At 36.4% G+C, this 20,517-nt stretch overlaps 1 protein-coding gene across 2 annotated transcripts in view; it reads right to left on the bottom strand.

Moving 5' to 3' along the window:
* LOC120417227 (uncharacterized) overlaps positions 1-19,739 on the bottom strand; it is a 55,032-nt gene extending 35,293 nt beyond the window's left edge. For both annotated transcript variants that reach the window (XM_039579187.2, XM_039579188.2), the window contains exon 1: positions 18,836-19,739. In XM_039579187.2, the coding sequence (XP_039435121.1) occupies positions 18,836-18,913 (78 nt within the window). In that variant the 5' untranslated portion in view covers positions 18,914-19,739. The remainder of the gene's footprint in view (positions 1-18,835) is intronic.
* Between the last annotated feature and the right edge of the window lie 778 nt (positions 19,740-20,517).

Below are 20,517 nucleotides of genomic sequence, written 5' to 3'. Positions count from 1 at the left end.
AGAAGCCCCATTAAGAAGGGTTTTCCTAAGGCCAAAGGTGAACCTGTCAACTTCCAGCAGCATCTTTGAATAACAATCATCGCCGATGGTGGACCTTTTAAACTCTGTCAACGACCGGCATCGTTCGAGCCTTGATTGAAAATCATGAATTATTCAAACTCACGACTCGAGTCGGCGTGTGTACCGAGAGAGCCTTATCCGAGACTGCAATTAATCACAAGTGGTAGAAGCAATTTAGCTAAAGTTTCCCCATCGCCAACAAAATTAAACATCTCGGGGATAAGTTTCAACTAATTTAATTACCCTCGATGCATTCAGGGCACTTGTTCCAAAAGCAAGCTTGCAATTGCACTCTGTTCGGAATGGACCGAGAGTCGTCGTCACCGTCGCCGAAAGTCATGAAATTTCACTACTTTCTATACATAGAGCTCCAAATGGCCAGAAGATACTCAAATAAATTATGCTCTGCTGCAGGGTTGTCCCCCGAGCCTGGAAGACAAGAAGCCAAAAGGATCTCTCTTGGGATGAGACAGGCAGCACTTGGCGTTTAATAAGCTTTTTTTTGTTATATCTTGTCCTTACCGGCCTGGCAAGCTTGTTCTAGGGTAGTGGGGTAAGAGTTTGCTCTACTTTTGCCTGGGCTATAGATGGCCACACTGCGTGGCCAGGGCACCACTTTGGGTAGAGTCTTTGGAGCCAGTACAAGCAAAGAGGAAATTACATTAAAGCGATTAAATGTGGAGATTATTTGTCATTTGATGCCCTCAGGATTGTGGCCCTTTTGCCGTTCTTGCAATGAGTTGCTGAACAGATAATACTTGGAAAATAAAACTTTTAATTTCTTTACTAGGTTACTTTGCTGAAAATTCGAAAGAAAAGTGCAAAAAGAAGATTTTTCATTTGTCCAACTAGGTTTGCCACGCCGGTTAGGTTAAAGTTAAATACACTTTATTTTGATCTATGTTTCAAGGTTTTCTCTTAAATAAAAAATAATTACAGGCTCTTCTAAAACAAAAGTCATTTTTCTCTATTTTCTATTTATTTATTTTTTTGCTAGAAGTGGTCAGCCACGGATGGTCCATTAAGCGGCTAACTGACCTTTTTTAATGTCTCTCCCACGGGTGGTGCTTAACTGCACCTGCCACGCGTGACCCACTGTGATTTAATCCTTTTCCTAGCGAGGATTTACGAGGAGAGTGGAAAGCGCCATCATTATGACACTTTTTTCAGGTCAACTTAGTAACACGTTTATACTTGATATTATTTTCCAGAGCCCTTTTTTCTAAATTTAACTTTTTTTTTCAAACCAAAAAAATGTCAAAATACTGGATATGTTTTCAAAAGTATCAAAACGAAATTTTATTGTTCTAAAACGTAAACCAGAACAATGTAAAACATTTTTACATCGACTACCGATTACAAAACAAATTGCACATCAATTTTCAATCCTTTAAATATCTATTTCTAGATATAAACTCATTAAAAACCTCTTACCGCACAAATCCCAAAACTGCATAATTATTCTAATTGTATCCCATATAATTTAACCCTCCAATAAACAAAATCCCTTTTTTCCTCAACCCTACCCAGATTGGGCTTGGGCAAACATCATCACGGCCGTCCTTCACAATTTGCGTTTGCTTGCTTATTCGCGGAAATAAGCTGGAAAGCATAACAGCAGCATAACACCAACGGTGGTCCAAATTGCTTTACCCGCCCAACTGTCAAACCGCTATCCACAGCATAACGTGGCGAGGGGTGCACAGTAGGAATTAGATTTTGAAGAAATATTTTATAATTATGTTTTTTTAGATTATGTATCAATACTTTTGAAGCACTGCATCAAATAAAATGTGTAAAATACATGATAAAATAAAGGTCAAGACGCAAAAAAAAATCGATCCTCTTAACTTGAAAGTTCATATTCCCCAAGTATTTTTCAAAATTTTTATTTTTTCAGGTTTTCTTGTCAATAAACAATCATCCACACAGTCCGAAGTTTGGAAAACTCAAATAACCAAAGTCATGTCAAAAGTATTACTTTCCGAAACATGTGCTGAGAAGTTCAACTTTTAAGCACACACATGAGTGCTATAATGAACTTTTTGCAATTCCGTCGTGAAACTACTTACTTTTCCTGTCATTCTTGAACAACGAAATAGCCTACTTTTCTGTACCAAAAATAAAAGAATCGAATACACTTTTCAAAATAAATGCTGAAAAGTTCTATTTTTCAGCACTGATAAGTTGAACTTTTCAGCACTTGTTTCGAAAAGCAACAATTTTTTTTATTAAAACGATTTATTGACAAAATTTGACTTTAAATTTGGCTTAAAATTTCACTCAATGGGTGTTTTTCGGAATTGCAAAAAATGTTGTATGGAACTCGTTGCAAAACTTGATATATAGCTCGTCAAGAACCTCGTTGGATAAATGTACGACTCGTGCTGAAAAAAATCCTCTTATTGGAACTTGTTGCATAAACTACTATTTAAGCACTATTATTATATTATAATGATAAGTAGTCAATACAGAACGATAGAAAAAGTATCTCAAAACGAAACTGCAAAAAATATGATTAAATCATTTAACTTTTTTTTGGTACACGTCGTATTTTTAGAACAACCATTTGAAGAAAAAAAACCATTTGAAGAAAAAAATTATCATATAACCATATAAACCATATAAATGTAAAACCATATAAACTTAAACGATAAAAAGCGACCCCTTAACCTTAACCGATTTGGCTCAAAGTTGTCACAGTTACTTATTATTGCCTAAAGAATCAAGCCAGAGGGTTTTTCATAAGATTTTCCAAATTATCAATTTTTCTTTGAAGAAGGAGCAACGTTCTTCTCAACTAGTGGGGCAAGTCGAACAACCCGTTGGGGCAAGAGGAACAATGCATTAAACAACATGTTAATTTGCTAACAATTGAACTGTTATCACTCAGATACATCAGATTAGCATGTATTTGAAACGTTTCTTTCATTTTTAGATTAAATAATAATATTTTACTAAAAATTTGATCGTTTTTACGAAAAAAAAAATTATTATTTAGATAAAAAAAAGGAAATTTGCATAATATCACTATATTTTGCATGGACAATTTTTTAAACAATTTTTTATCAGTTTTTAAGTACTTTTATGTATTTATTTCCCAATAAAATATGTTGTTGCAGCAATTCGTAATTGTTTCCATACTAAAAATCCATATGGTACAGTTGCCCCACCTGAACAAGATTTTTTAAAAGCTCTCAGCAAAAATAACCAAAACTTAAATCATACTTTATAATAGGTGCAAGTCATTGGTAAGGACACTACTAATCCAGGAAAAATAGCATTTTGATAAAATGAGCCTTAAAACGAACTCTAAGCCTTATTTTGTGCTATCCAAATATTATAAGAAAACAAAGGTTTTGAAAAAAAACTTCATTAAATCTTATGCCCCGTGGCGTTTACGTCGTTTTGGCGGTTATGTGGTAGTAGAATCAGCTAATTGCATTGCTAGCAACAATTCCTCATACCGTAAATAATCAAAATTGAAAAATTACGGCCGTACGAGCGATTGTTCCTCTTGCCCCATATGGTCGTCTTGCCCCACCTTTCCCTACCTTGCTCTTGCTCACAAACATCTGAACGAACGAACGCAACGCAACGCAAAAACTCTCATACAGTCATTTGACTCTCCTACCTCTCTCATTCGCGCAGAGCTCTTTCGTTTGAATTCTACAGAAATGTCTATTACCATCCCCATGACAGCATTCAAATGACTGCTCTCATCACACTTACAGCCCGGCTGTTTGAATGTTGAGTTCGGAATTTTCGCGGGTCAACTTCGTCTGTTTCAAATGACATTTCCATCCAAAGAACGATCACGCTGTCAGTAAAAGTTCAACGAGCTATAGTTAATTTCCGAGCTCTATCAAATAACACCGTTCCCCTTTTGAGCCTTGGACATAAATTTAAAAAAAGTTTGAATCGCAATTTCCAGACATGCTTAAAATGGCGTATTTAACGCAAGAAACTGCACCGGATAGCATTTCAATGCCTTTGTGCACTTTTATACTAACTAGATAGGAATCCCAAGCTTAGTACAAGAGAGCACAGAGGCATCGATTTCTAGCGGTTGCATGTCTATTTACATTGAAATCTGGATTTTTTAAATATCTTATTCATTTTCCAGGCGCTATAATTGAAAGCTGATCAACAAGTCTTAATTTTTGATCTAAAAATGAACTGCATGAATCGATTCTACGTCCTTTTTTAAAGATTAGTTCCGAATAAACCTTCTACGATAAGTGGTTCTGGAGACAACGCAGTGTGAAAATTGAAGGATTTACACGAAAAAGGTGGTGGGAACGGTTGGATGAAATTCGGAATTAGTTATGTGATTGTATCAACAGTCTACCAAATTTGAGATGATCAGAAAATGATGATTTCGAGTGCTATGTACGTTTGAGGTGGAATAACTCATGTTCATATTGATAATTTTTTGATTAAATGATCAAGAATTGTGGTTTTAAAATTTTCAACACCTAAAAAACTTTAACTTTTCCTACTTTATACTTTTAAAAAATATTTCTCTTGAAGACTGCTATTAGCTTGTTATCCAATTTTGATTACAAAACAAGATTTGTTTGCATGCAATCGGGTAATGCCTAGTTATCAAATTATTATATTTATGTGGGTGCCCATAAAAAATACCCCCTGCTCCACAAGCGCAAAACTTTATATGGATTATGGTCAACATAATATGTGCACGTCGCTCCACAAGCTGAATATTGTTCCTTGGGCTATTTTAGGACTCTGGGCCAAATATGAGCAAAATCGGTCAACTTTTACCCATTGATACTCGATGATTAAGTTTGTATGGGGAAAATCGACAAAAATGTATGGAAAACCCAATTTTCTTACGGACCAAACCGTAACACGTGCACGTTGCACTACTTTCTTCCAAATATTTCCAAAAGTGAGATTCTCATTGAAAATTTAATGCTCTACAACTTTGTAGAACATACCAAAGCCGTAAAACTTGATCTTGAAAGGTTATTAGCGATTAAAAAAAGTCATTTTTGCATGAAAAACATTTTTTTCAACAACTATAGGCTCAGGTATCAATGGGTTAATCTCAACCAATTTCGCTCAAAATTTGCACAGATGCTTAAAATAACCCAATAAACCGTTTTCCGCTTGAGGAGCAGGGGGTCATTTTTTCTGGGCACCCTACTGCAAATGCAAATTATTTGTGCCAATTTTGAGCGTCATTGTTTAAGATTAACCTATTGAAACAAAAGCCTGATGCTGTCGAAAAAAAATTTGTTCATACAAAAATTACTATTAAAATTGCTAATAACTCAATTTTAGAAACAAACTGCAGACAATCCGAGAAAAAAATGGGTTTTCATACATTTTACCGATTTTTCCAATACAAACGTCACCTTCAAGTAATGGGTAAATGTTGATCGATTTTGCTCATATTTGGCCCAGAGTCCTAAAATAGCTCAAGAAACGGTATTCAGCTTGTGGAGCGAGGATTTGAAAAAAAGTTCTATATTCTGAGCGCCCTAATATTCTTTCATCAAAGTCTATCTTAACCTAGCAAAACTACAACTGTTTAACCTATTCAAAGCACACAAGTAATTTATGTAAACAAACAATATTTAACTTTTATTTATTTTATGTTTAAGTTGTGTTCAATAACCAAAATAAGGATAACATTCCAAGCAATTCCATTTAAAAAGTTTTTTCTTATGTTATTTTGCATACGCAAACTTTAAAAAAAATCAGAAATAAAAACAAAGTAAAAACATTGACTAATTCCTTTTCAACGCTGCAAAATCCGGAAGCGAAACCGACTGCCAGTTTGCCGGTGGGTGGGCTGGCCGGTCGTTAGGGATAATGAAATGGGAAGTTCCAGCTGGTCCACGCTGCGACCATACCTCCCACAATCCACCTTCCATCCCACCCACCCACGGTCGAAAGTTTAAAGTCAGTGCTCGTGTGGTGGCACGGCCAACGACCAGTCACCAGTGTGTATGATGCTGGAAAATGCAAAAAAAATGTGAGCGAGAGGACAGCAGGATAATTAATGATTTAATTTAAACAACGCTGGATGCCGGCTGTATATCCAAATTAAATTATACTTGTATTCCTCTGAGAACGGGGTTTCGGCCTGAATGTGCGACTCGTTTTTTTCGCAACTGTTGGTGAAATGCAAATTAATCTTATTAATTAGCTTTTATTGGATATCCTCCACACAAAAGCCACATTTTGAAGGGCGCAATCCAATAAGCTTGAAAAACTTTCTGAAACTCAACGTCAACAAATTAACGAAGTGCAAATTGGCACTAATTTGGTTATTTCCACTCGAAACCCACATACAACACTAATTTAAAGAGGGAGTTATGTTTGCTGCAGTGTCCGCGGTCAGAACCCCCTTAAATTAATTAGTGCATTCAGGACCAATTAAAAGTTTACTTTCAGGCGGAGGAAAGCTTACAAAGTGGCGAAAATCTACGATGCACAAATGTCGGATCGGGATCGGAAAAGTTTGCGCCGACGACAAGTGCAGCTTGATGATGTGGTCTTGAGTTGGCACGTTTGGAAATGTGTGTGGAAAGTGTGGGCAAAGTGGGGTTAATTGGGACAATATTTGTTCACATGATTTGTTTTATTTTTTCATAAATATAAACACTTGAAAAAAATCAATAATATTTTTCATCTTACTAACAGCTCTTAAAACTCTTGTTACCCACAAGTCGCAAGATATTCCGAAGAAATGCTAAAAGTCAAACAACAGCAAACGGTTCAAAGTTCACATCAGCAGACGACGCTCAGCTATCAACTTGGGGGCAAATTGAGCAAGTTTTCCAACCAACCAAACCAAGAAACGCCCCCGCTCTTGGTGCAGAATGGCGTCAAACTTGTCCCTTTCCGGGCAAAACTTGTCCGTTGAGCTGAAAAGCGCAACCAAGAGTGCCAATCAATTAGTTCGTCAAGGCGTCTTAGCCTTTGGCAAAATGGAAAATTCGACGATATAGTTGGTAAAGTTTTGCGTAGCTGCAATTTTCGCGAAAAAGTTCGTGCAAAATCAACTAAATATTTGCGTGATATCAATCCTCTTCAATAATAAAACCCTAATCAAAACGGCAATCAGCTCCATTCCAGTGAACTTTGTCGAAATCAATCTGAAGCCCGAAACTGGCTTTCGTATCGCTGGAAAATCCTATTAAAATGTAGGCAAGCCACACACACCATATTCATATTTTAGCCAGCCCATCTCGGTAGAGATTTTCCCAGACTTTTTCCCCTAGCACAACAACTGCAAAATCCTCTTCATAGGGACACACTCGCACATGCAAAAAAGGGACCAAATTCATCATATTTTCCCACACACAAAATACAATCGTCCCCCTACAAAAACTAATCCAATCCATCACTTGCCAAAGCCACACACGCGAATTTGACTTAGGGATTTTCCCCTTTTTTAGAAAATAGGGGAGAGTTGAGAATTTTTAACTTACCCAAAAATATCTGTCTTGAAATTTAAATCTATTCTGTAAAAATAAAACAAAATCTAACAAATGAAAAAAAAATGAACAAAATTTAAAACGATTACTGAAATGGAAAAGCGTTTCTCACCAATGTGTTACTCTCACAAAGGCATTGGATGAAAAAAGCTTAGGAATGAATAGAATACGCGGGAAGTATTTACCTAGCTGCAAATTTAAATACCCGCAAAAATCACACAAAACACACAACCACCGCCGCGGATTTGCGTTCGGGTTTTTCCAAAGCTGGTGATTACTGTTTTTTGTGTGAGCTAAATAAATGATTGTGGGGTGGAAATTGATTTTGGCGGATTTTCAAGTTGTGGTATGCAAAAAAAAATTTGCAAATACTGATAAAAATTGTTGGTTGATTAAAATCATGGCAAAATAAATACCACGTTGGGGAATACAAAAAAAAATTGGTAAATTAGTGAATATTGAAAAAACAAGAATAAGATCTCTTATTTTTGGCATTATAATTTGCCTAAACTTGAATTGTATTTTAGATTTATGTTAATACCTTGTTTAGTGTGGAACAAACAATGGATATTTGGCAGAAATTTTCTATAAGGGGCGCACAAACAAAAATCTTGATGCAAAAGCTCTGGTTGATGTGCATCGTTAAGGCATTACCACCTTATTCACCCCATATCGGCTGTATCTGCTTATATTTGCGTTATGTTAGAGCAATTCCAGCCAAAAACAGATTTTTTTATCACCACTTTACTTTTTTACTCGACCCTCTCTGATATCAAAGAAACCTTGCAGACAAGTTATCCTAGGCTTATTAAGCCATGTATGTTTATATCGAGAATGACATTTGAGAAGGTCGTAAGGAATTTAAATATTTTTGTATTTCGTAATTTTAATTTTACTGTATCTCGTAGCCATTGCATTCTATCAAAAAGTGGTCAAAGATTAACTTGTAGGTAATTTGACGGGCTTTCTGAAAAATAACACTGAAAGAAAAAAATCCTCGGATACGAGATTTTTAGATTTTTTGATTTAAAAGTCAAATTTGGAGATGATTTTTTCTTCGTTTTTTTTGTTGTGGGAATAGCCTTGATTTTTGCAAAAAGCCTCACGTAAAATTTAGGATTGAGCAACTAACCTTAAAAAAAAATACAAAAATTATTTACTAAAACCGTTTTCTTTTTAATGCTCTAAACATTAAAATTTTCAAAAACCAATCGCGGGAATTGATTCTCCAGAAAATTTCACATAAGAGTCTTTGCACAGTGGTCCAGATGGCAAAATTAAGTTGAAAATGGATTTTCCGAAAAATTGTGAAGTTTTGGAGCTTTGGTGTCTTCAGAAGAGTTGTTGCAAATGGAAAGGGGCAACTTTTGGTTTGGTTGAAAATTAGGGTGGTGCACAATCAGGGTGATTTTAAAAATTTAACTTTTAAGGTTTTTTTTTGGGATTTTTTGTCTTGCAGAAAATTGTTAGGCTTGCCAAAAACTTTGTCGAAGACACCAAAATTAAATCTTGCCATCTACGTCTTCTACGACCAAATTTAAAGAAATTATCTGAGCAAACTTTCAAAAATAAGTTTTTTGAACGTAGCAATTCTGGGTTACATTTTAGAGAAAAGTGATGTTCGGAACACTTTTAAAGCTCTAAAAGACAAACATTGTTTTGACAAGTCAGTTTGGTCTTAAGGATCAAAAGTTACAGTCATTTTAAGGTAAAAAATATGCAATATTAAAACTTGAATTTCTCGAAAAAGCGCAAGCCTAATTTTAAACGCCAGGGTTGCATTCGGAAGGGGAGTGCTAGATCGACAAGCGCTAAAAAATATCAGGGGTGTTTTTCTTTAAACTCGAGATATCTTCATTTGAAAATGTCTAATTTTCAAGGAAAAAGTTTGTGGAACCACCCCAAAGAAATTCGAAAATTGTCCAACTATATGATTTTTCATGTAATTTTGCCCGTTGAATCTGAATCTGCTCTCATAATTGAGCCTTAGTGTTAAATTGTCGATTTATGGTCATATTTTGGGTTTGCATAATAATATTACATGGGCTCGCCTTCAAAGAAGAACGGGCAAATTTGTATGGGAGCTGGTCCAAGGATGTACACAGACTGGAGAAACTTTATTCGAAAGATCTCGCCGAGACATGAAAAAAAGTCTTCTGGACGAACTCTCTAAACCCCGGGGTTCAAAAGTTACAAGTTGTTGAAGTTTGAGTATTTTGGGTAAAAATGTACAAAAAATCGTATTTTTGCTATTTCTAAAATCACTCATAAAAACCTTATTTTATTACGGATTTCGATCATCTTGACTTCATTCGACGCGTATCAGCAAAAACTATAAGTTCTGATATGTTTTAGCATGATTGAAACATGACTTCTCTTGTCTTCATACGTTTGAACCGTTTGTGAAATAGGCTTACAATAGAAACAAGTCGAAACTTGAAGATTTTGAAAACGGATCCTACCCAGACTGCTTCAGTTAGTATGGAAGGCTACAGTGCATTGTTGTAACAACTTATTGAGATGTTCTGGCTCATCCAAGAACTCCTTGGAGTTAATACCGGTGGGTCTACCGCCGTAACAAGCAAGAGGTCAGTGATTTTTTACCACTAATCATAACCGCATAGCTTCAGTGAGGTATGGTAGACTACTTTGTTAATGTTTTGAAATGTCCTGAGTCATCCTAGGACTCACTGAAGTTAAGAGCTGTGGGTCTACCACCGTGACAATCAAGATTTCTACCTGTTTTGACCACTGATCATACCCGCATATGGTAGACTGCTTTTTTAATGTGTTGGGATGTCTTGGGTCATCCCAGGACTCACTGGAGTTAACAGCCACAGATCATAACTCCAGGGAGTCCTTAGGTGATCCAAGACAGCCCAAGTCATTTACAAAGTAGTCTAACCTACTCTGAAGCTATGCGGGTATGATCCGTGGGCAATACCGGTCGACATCTTGCTAGTTACGGTAGTAGACCCACAGATCTTAACTAGTCCTAGAATGATCCGGGACATTTCAAAACATTAACAAAGTAGTCTACCATACCTCACTGAAGCTATGCGGTTATGATTAGTGGTAAAAAATCACTGACCTCTTGCTTGTTACGGCGGTAGACCCACCGGTCTTAACTCCAAGGAGTTCTTGGATGAGCCAGAACATCTCAATAAGTTGTTACAACAATGCACTGTAGCCTTCCATACTAACTGAAGCAGTCTGGGTAGGATCAGTTTTCAAAATCTTCAAGTTTCGACTTGTTTTTATGGTAAACATCTTACACAAACGGTTTAAACGGATAAAGACAAGAGAAGTCATGTTTCAACCATGCTAAAACATATCAGAACTTATAGTTTTTGCTGATGCGCGTCGAATGAAGTCAAGATGATTTAAATCCATAATAAAATTAGGATTTTATGAATGATTTTAGAAATAGCAAAAATACGATTTTTTGTACATTTTAACCTAAAATACTCAAACTCCACCAACTTGTAACTTTTGAACCCCGGGCTTTAGAGAGTTCGTCCATTAGACTTTTTTTCATGTCCCGGCGAGATCTTTCGAATAAAGTTTTTCCAGTCTGTGTACATCCTTGGACCAAATCTGCCCATTCTCCTTTGACATTCCAACTTAAAAAATCAAAAAATCTCACAGAAGTAGCATATTTTTTTCGTTCAATATATTTTTTAAAAGCTCGTCAAAGTTCCTACAAGTTTGTCTTTGATCTATTTAAGATAGAATGACGCGGCTCTCGAGATACAGCAATATTTAAATTACGAAATACAAAAAAAAATTCTCAATTGTAATTCTCGAGTACAACTAGCTCCACACATAAAAAATGGCTTTATAAACCTAGGATAACATGACTACAAAGTTTCATTGATATCGAAGAGGGTCGAGAACAACCGATTCCCTATTTGGCATGTAATTGCTCGTTATTTTCGTGTTAAGTTCAAAATCCTCCATATACTTGTAAGTTGAATAAACATTTGAAAATAATTGAAAAAAAAGAAAAGTTAAATTGCAGTAAAAATAAAACAAATAAAAATAAAACGCTAAACGGTAAGCGTGTTAGTAAGTGAAAACTAGTGTTACCGATTCCTCTAATTGCTTTTTTTATTCCTTCCTAAAGTTTAATTCAATTCCACACTACTTCCTTACACTCATAAACAGTTATAGCGGAATATCGTTTCAACATTATTACAATTACAATCACAACTTCATTAAGTTTCTGATGTAAAATTAAAAAATCTGTCTAAAAGATATTGTGTCAGAAAAATTAGTAAGTTCACATCAGAAGCTTATAAAGCTCAATATTTTTTCCGAGTCATTTGATTTTATAACTAATCCAGGTGAAATTTTAAATTTTCATGTTGCAACTTAATTCACTGTGTAATAAATAAAACATTCCCAATTCCCAATGCATTTGCAGCAACCACAGAAAGTGCGTATCGAACACTTCCTCCCAGTAATCCAATTTCCATAAATCTCCTCTTCTAACTGACCACAAAGGTTCTGTCCTGCTTCTCGAATCGAACGAAACTTTCCTTTCTGCATCGCCAAATTGGATGCACTGGTTTTGCGGTTTTTACTCAATTTAAAATCTGAAATGAACTTCACTCCACGCCAACCGAACGAGAAATTTCAATTTCCATTTCATCTATCATTTAACCGGACCGAAGCAAATCGAAACGAAATACTGTGCATTTCCCAGAAGGACGAAAAGCACAACTTTTCACCCCATCCACGGAGCTGAGCTTTTTCTCTAATCCTTCCTAGCTGGCTGGAGCTGCTCGATGTGATGACATAAGGGTACGTACTCACACACACACACACACACACACACACACACACACACACACACACACACACTTTGGAGGTGATGTACGGGCAGCCCGGGTTACGTTTCGACCAAGTTTTGCATACAAATTGAAGCTGTAAATTGTGAACACGTGGGCGACCCCCCCTTACGGAGGTGGCAGATGAATGTCGGAGTGGTAGTACGTGCGAGCATGTCCCTCCAGCTGCGTCCCATAAAAACTAGTTGACGAAACAATCCTGAAGCTGGAATTTTAAAGTTCATTTTCAAAAACAAGACCCTCTTCCTGGAAATCCAATTAGAAAGCAATTCGTCCGAAATATGACTCAAATGGAAAACAACCCAAAAACCCCAAAAATAGAGAGAGAGAAGTATCCTGCACAAAATTCATTTCCAGCACGTGGTTTGCATATCCTCGAGCAAGACTTCGGTTTCAGGAATTGTTGCTCATCTCTGCTGACCACAGTACGTGTAGCCACTGAGAATGCAGACTGGATTGCAGGGAATGGCAGAGAAATTTGAAACGTATATCAACACGGGCATGGATGCACAAACATGCGAATTGTGCACATTTTAATATTTTAAAATGATGGCAAAAAAATACTCAAGGAAGAAAAAAACATAACCAGCAATAAGCAACTTGATATTGAGGTTATATTCAAACAATATGCATTTTATTTTAGTTGAATATAATATTGTATACCCATTGTTCCAACATCAACCTGAGCGATGGAAAAATGATCCTATTTGGTAGGTAGGAAAAAAATATTGACTTGAAAACAAAGAAGAAAAACGTCAGTTTTTCCCTTTCATAACTGATGATATCTCTTACACACACAAAATACCGATATTAATTTACCCTCTTCCGGGCAAATTACTGAATGTACCGTTCGTCGCACGGGTAGTGTGGGTGGCAAATATAATTACTCCACCTACGATCTGATTACAGCTTTGTGCGCCAAATAGCCGTCGCTTTGTTTGCATTGATTGAAGCTTGATTGCTCAAACAAAAAGTCAAACTGACGGTTTCACGGGAAGCTATACTGAATTACATCGAACATTGTATGCTTTGAAAGTTACCGGAAATAGCCCTTTTACATTTTCAAAACAATTTTCCCGTCCAACATCACCCCGTTTACCCTATCCCTTTCATGCGAGTCCACACTTTTGAATGGTGGCAATAAAATGGAATCGATTTGGGCGTCGCGCTGCGGTAAATGGAAAATTGATTTCGACCATTAACATTTACTGCGAATGGTGATTGTGCCGGAATGGAACGGTTGCAGCTAAATGGTTCGTCGAAGCCTGGGTACTGCAACGAGTTTATTTGAGTGGGGAATTCCTATGAGACCACAATGGACCCAACCAGGCTGCAAACTGGAAATTCTTGTTCAATTTGCTCACTGATGAAGATTAAGTTAGATGGAATTGTGCGTTGAATAGTTGTTACACAACTAGACTTCAATCCTAAGGAAAAGTTAGAATTTTTCTTAAAATCTTAAAAAAAGCGCTTATTTTGCTTCGATTTTATATTTTATTAATTTTTCTAGCCTGTAATTAACAGTTTTGTATTTTTCACATTTTTTTGCGAGGTCCTTCGAAATATCTCGTCAGTTTTTTTTTTGTTTTTATTGGATTTTTCTTCAGAAAAGTTGCTGAAAATTGATGGATTCTTATACATTCATGTATCAAACTTCTTATGATAATGACCTGAGGGACTCAAAATTACATATTTGACCCATATTTAACCTCAAATAAAAAGATTCCGAAACTAATTTTCCAGATTTATAGCTTTCTTTGAAAGAACCCCAAAATCCAAGCTGGAAACCCCAAAACGATCGAACAATTTCTATCGGAAAAGTATCAATTTCGGTTTAATATAAGCAGAGATATGCCCAATTTCGTATAATGAAAAGTGACGTTCTCCAAAATTTATGGATTTAATACCATTCAAACACAAAATTCCCCAATCTCGAGAAAGTGGACAAAGACAAACTAGAACGTCAATTTTTGCTTTTTGAAAAAATACACTGAAAGAAAAAAATACGCCACTTCAATGAATTTTATTTTTATTTCAAATGTTAAAATATAACATTTTAAGGTGATGTCACGATTTTCTTCCGTTTGATTTTTTTTTGTGAAAATAGCCAAAGATGTTGCAAAAAGCCTCACGAAAATTGCGGGAAGCGACTCTCCAGACAATTTTACAAAAAAATCCCCCTCCACAGATTTTAACTTTTAAGCATATCCGGTAACTCTACGAAAAAACGAAAAACCGAGCGGATAGTCCTCCCGAAAAGAAACGTGAGGAAATTTCTATTTTGCATGAGTATAGTCCTCTCGTGTGTTCATTCGTTCATTGAAACAGTTCATCCCATTGAGTGGCTTATACGGACAAATGACCGCCACTTTGTCACCGAACCATGGTGGCCCATACGGCAAAGGCACGGTTCACAATGCCGAAGGTCTTGGGTTCAAGTCTCGGTACGGGCACCTTTTTTTTTTGAAACCATTAGTAAAGTACTCTCGGTAATTTTGGGATTTATCCTCTCCGTCCGCAAACAGAACCATTTTACTACCGAATCGTGCTCTTTATCCTCTCATATGCCGACGCCCAGTTCTGGGTGTATGCTTTCGAATTCGTAAACATTGCAATGTTTCCAAAGTCGTCAACCTTTTTACCCATTTCGAACAAAACTGTTTTTGAAAACATTTACATCGAAATTGAGAAAAATGTTGACAATTTTGGAAACATTTCAGTGTTTTTGAACTCGAAAACATGGAATTACCGGATATGTTACAAGATTTCAATTCGTGTATTGGCACCATTGTCCTAAGTACAATCCTTGTGCATATACAGCGGATTTAAAAATAAAAACGTTGAAAAAAACGGGGCTTGGCCATTTCTATATAACAGACTTGATAATTCAGTCTCGTAATAAGTTTCACCATAAAGCTCGACCGATTTCCCAAAAGTTTGTAACGTATCTATTCCAATGAAACCCTTTTCAGATCCATCTATTTAAAATTTCAACTGCAAGCCAAAACCATTGAAACTAATTGCAAAATTAAGCACCACACCGGAATGCAATTAATAACCAAAATATGTGATCATTTGCTGAACCAAAACGCACCAACGCTCACCAAAAACCAATCGGACAGTTGGTTTCCCGCAAACTAATGTTTCCGCAACAATTTATATCCCAAACCAGTCGATGCAATGCGTTCACCACAAAACTAATGCTCCACGATGCTCTGCTCATATTCTTCGGCGTTGTGCAATCTTGTCGCAAATCAATTTAGAATTAAAGAAATTTGAAAATAAAAAAAAGTCCGCAACTAACAGTTTGAATGTCTGAAGTTTTCATTGATTCGATTATATTCGCTTATTAACCATTTCTAGACTTCTTTTTTATTAGATCCTATAAACTTGTAAAACACAATAGTTCATTGGACCTTTTCAAAAAAAGCTCTAGATTTGTTATTGCTTTTTTTATAAAAGGTTATGCTAATTAAAACAAAAACAATCACTAAACCGTAGAAGTTGTAATACAATAAACCGCTGCTGCAACTTCTAAACTGCATATTTGCATTTAAAAAAAAATATCACAAATTACAAAGTACACTTATAAACATATATTTTTACTTTTCAAAAAAAATGACGTTGTTTAAAGATTCTTTTTAAATCATTTAAATTAGACGAATACAAAAATTCATTTGAAATTATTGCAAAAAAATCAAGTTCTCGTTGTAAAAAAGTTGAATTTGGGGCGCACATTCCATATAAAGCAGAACACCACACGACATCAACTTTATCTGATCATGCTCAACTTTGGTGTAGCGCATTTTCATCCAAATTTGACCATCCCTTTGTTTTTGCCCGATCAGGGGTAAATAACACGGAAATACTAAATTTTGGTATTACTTGTGCAAATAACAGTGACTAAGATGTGCCCTTGGTTGTCCAGTAATAAATGGTAAGAAACCATGAAATCATACCAAAATCTTGTATGTGGAAGACCACAACAATACCAGAACATGTTATTCCAAGGGTAAAATAATGCCACAAAATAAAACCAATTCAAAACCAAGTTGAGGTATTCTGGATGTTTATGCTTGAAGTTCTTAAAGCTTCTAAAAAATAGCAAGATTAAAAAATAAATGTTATAAAAATAAAACTGGATTCAAGTCACCAAAATGTTTAAACAGTCCAGGTAGGTATGACCCCTAAACTACGATAAAATGATTTAGAATTTTTAAATCCAAGATGGTGACCAATATGGCGGTGATGCAATATTAAAAAATGCATTTCATTTTTTAATATGCATTCAACAACTCAAATTTAACTAAAATGTGGTCGCAGAACTCGAATTTTATGTTAAAAACAATAAAATTAAAAAATAACAAATTTTTGTTTGTGATTCGATTAACCGATGTCCCATACAAACCTTCGGAAAATCAATATTCGGATAATCGAAACTTCGGATAATAGATGCTTCGGATAATCGATTCTGGACTGTAATACTATCGGTTGACTCGTTAATCAAAGTATTTGGTTAGCCCAACTTAGAGAAATTTAAACGATTTTATAAATTTTCCTAATGGGTATATCACAAAATTTAAAAATCAGCTTTAACATTTTTGGTATTCAAGTCCTTTTCGCGCAAAATTAATTACCTTGTCAAAATTGGTCAAAATTTTCCCATAAATTCACAGGAATTTGATAAAACACTGTTATGCCAAATGTGGTGTCCTGACTTAGAATTTTTTCACAATTTCAAGTCATTTCTTTAGGGAATATATTAAAAAAATTGAATCAAGTTTGAATTTTTCGGTTTTGCCTTCCTCACCTTACCGAGGAAAGGCTATAAAATCACTCAGAAAATGAACTTTTAGATTAGACCTCCTAGACCTACCTTCATTTGTACATATCGACTCAGAATCACCAGCTGAGCAAATGTCTGTGTGTTTGGCTGTATGTAGACATGTGTACCAAATCAATGTCCCTGGAATATCTCGTCACTGGCTGAAACGATTTTGACTGTTTTGGCCTCATTCGATTCCTCTTGGGGTCCCATAAGTCCCTATTGAAATTTATAAGATTTAGTAAAGCACATCAAAAGTTATGCTTAAAAAGCTGCTGCATATAAATTTCACAATTTGCAAAAAAAGGGCGGTTCTTGCATGGAAACCTGTCATATTATATATTTTTCGAAAGGTTCTGAAATGACCTTTCTTGTGGATTAAGAATTTTCAAGATCTGACTTACCTATCTAAAATTACAAGCAGTTTAAAAAATGGTCTGAATTTACATAACCTCAAATGGTCGGGTCTGATCGCCACGGAAAAGCCGTGTAGAGGGATGCCATTTTCCTCAATGGCAGTGTCTGTATAATCTTGACAAAAAGTCTGTAGGTAGTCTGTTTTTTTTTACTCATCACTTATTTTTATTAAGACCTCTTAGGTGCTGCAGGGGAGATCCATAAACCATGTGGACATTTAAGGGGGTTGGAATCACTCTATAAATGAGAGGAAGGCACCAACCACCTAAAGGTGGATTAAGTTACGTTTTTAATAAAAGCATTCGTTTTAGACATCATATTAGCGAAAAATTTATTCCCTTATCAAAATTGGTCAACATTTTTCCATAGTTCATTCAAAATACCAAAATGTGGTGTCTGATCATTGACAAAATCTGCAATTTTGCAATATCAAAACAATACTTAAAATTGGTATAACACCTAAACTCCCAAGCTCGAGAAAAAGGGGGAGTTTTCATATAAATTCCCCCTTTTTATCGTGCTTGGGAGTTTAGGTGATAATACCAAATTTTGCTCTTGAATAATCCTTTAGAAAAATTTAAAGTGTTCAGCAACACCAAAATTTGGTATTGATACCAGATGGTGCCATTCCAGAAATTGGCATTTTGTGTTATTTTCCAAAAAAATCATATTAACGTAACCAACGTGCTTCCCTGATAATTTTAAATAAGGCAAGACATGAATTCCTCTTGAGAATATTGCTCCAATTATTTTTAACGAATATGAACAATTTAATCTATATAAATCTTTCAGGCCCAATGCCACCTCCAGCGAAGATATAACTTATATTTTTGGAGAATACTGAATAAATGTCTCATATTTTAGTAAAATTCAGATTTTGTCATGCAAATTTTAAACATTTCGATTTCAAATCATTCACATGTTAAACAACCTTTTTTTTGAAAGCTAACATTGTGTTGTGTTAAGTTCTAAGTTACAAGAACATAAAAACTTGATTTCATTCTACTAAAAACTAATAAATCACTCAAAATCCGTTTGTTTCGCCAAATTTCAGCATAGGATGAAATAATACAACGCTGGCATGTGCAATGTACTACCCCTCCGGGAAGTTATTTGCTTTAATTTGTTCAAATATTTCACGCGGGGTGGTCACAATAATTCAAACTATTTGCAACGCACACAACACTAAAATCCCCGCAAATACTCACATTGTGCACCACCAGAAACAGCAGCGTGGACATCCGCAGCAGCAACTTTGGTGGCAACAGCATCCCGAAATTTCCCATTTTCCACAACGATAACAGCGAAAATATCCTTGAAGTGCAGGTGCTTTCACTCACTCACAGACACTGATTTCTTTAAGTGCTTTTCCTTCGTTCCTTCTGCAAACACGCAGACACTGAAACTTTCCCAATCAAAAGTGCATCAACGGATGGATTTTCCGTTTTGTTGCTGCACTTTCCTCTCTGTTTGTTTTTCCCACCCTCTCCGTGCTGCAAGATTCTTGAATTTCCAAGGAAATTTCCCAGACACTGCTGCTGTTTTCCAGCAACGCACGGCCTTACGCACACCAACACCCGGGGAAAAACAACAAACTTTCCCGAGAGGACGATGAGAACCGTCGACGAGAAGAGGAGACGAGGAAAATTCAATTAAATTCCTCCGCCCTTCGTCCTAAGGGAAAACCACAAACTGTTGCAAAGACGTCGTCGGGGACGATGATTGAATTCCGATACTGGCTAGGCCACTTTATCCTCAGTCACGTTTTACAACCTCTGTTGTTGATTTGTGTGAGTGCCTGCCACACAATCACAATCTCACGTTCACCTGCTGCGCTCGCAGCAGCACCACTTCCGGTGCAAAATTCCTCACGATTTTCACGCACGGTTGCACGATTTCGCACCTGTTTTTTCTGCGCTCCAAACTAATCCGAGAGTCCTTTCCGGCTGCCTTCCCGTAAGTTACACACGTACACTCACACAACCAAACACTGGCCTTGCACAATAGGAAGGGAAGAAAAGTGGAAAAGTGTTATTTATGTGTGCAATATTTTCCCTTTGAGCAAGAAAACACGTCCCGGTTGTTGCTTGTTGCTCAGTCCTGCGACAGGAATCGCCTGAAGAGTGGCCCGTTCGGCTGATCCTTTTTATAGCAATTGTTCGGCCCCAGCATCATGAATGAAAACGGTGTGCGTGCGCAGGACGGCTCCGACTGCGGGCTTCGGGTTTCATTCAACAGCACACGGTGAAAGTGTTTGTAGCTACTCTCACGTGAAAGGAGCCGAAGGAAGTGGGCTGACTGTGTGTTGGTGGGATTCGAAAGCTCCAGAGGGGAAAGCTTTTCTGTGTTTTGCAGGGGAGCTTTCGGGGAAGATGCTGTGTACATGGTTGGCATGGTGTTGGAATGTTGGGAAACACGTGGAGTGATAAAAGGTGATTGATAAGGCAGTTCAGGAAAGTTTTGGCGAGCGAGTTTCACTTTCACTCTGCGATGGTTTGTGAGACAAAATACAATTGTGCCTCAAGTACGATTACTATCATCTCACAAATTAGGAACACCCACAAATTGGGAACACTTTTGTGTGTGTGTGTGTGTGTGTGTGTGTGTGTGTGTGTGTGTGTGTGTGTGTGTGTGTGTGTGTGTGTGTGTGTGTGTGTGTGTGTGTGTGTGTGTGTTTTGTCACTAACTTTTTTTTGTTTAGAGACTTCTCATACCAGTTAAAAAAACCTTCTTTAAAAAACTGCACTTGGTAGTCATTTGAAAGGACCAAAGAATCCTTCGAAGAAGGAAGGAATATCAAGAAATCAGAGATCGTCAACTTAAAAGTCGACTGTGTTTGATCTTATGTAGCCGCTTCTTACGAATAATTGAAGGATTATTTTTAAACTTT

This window comes from Culex pipiens, chromosome 2, assembly GCF_016801865.2.
Source record: "Culex pipiens pallens isolate TS chromosome 2, TS_CPP_V2, whole genome shotgun sequence".
NCBI classification, from domain to species: Eukaryota; Metazoa; Arthropoda; class Insecta; order Diptera; family Culicidae; genus Culex; species Culex pipiens.
The sequence above is the reverse complement of the archived record's forward strand: the minus strand, read 5'-3'. Positions and strand labels throughout refer to the sequence as shown.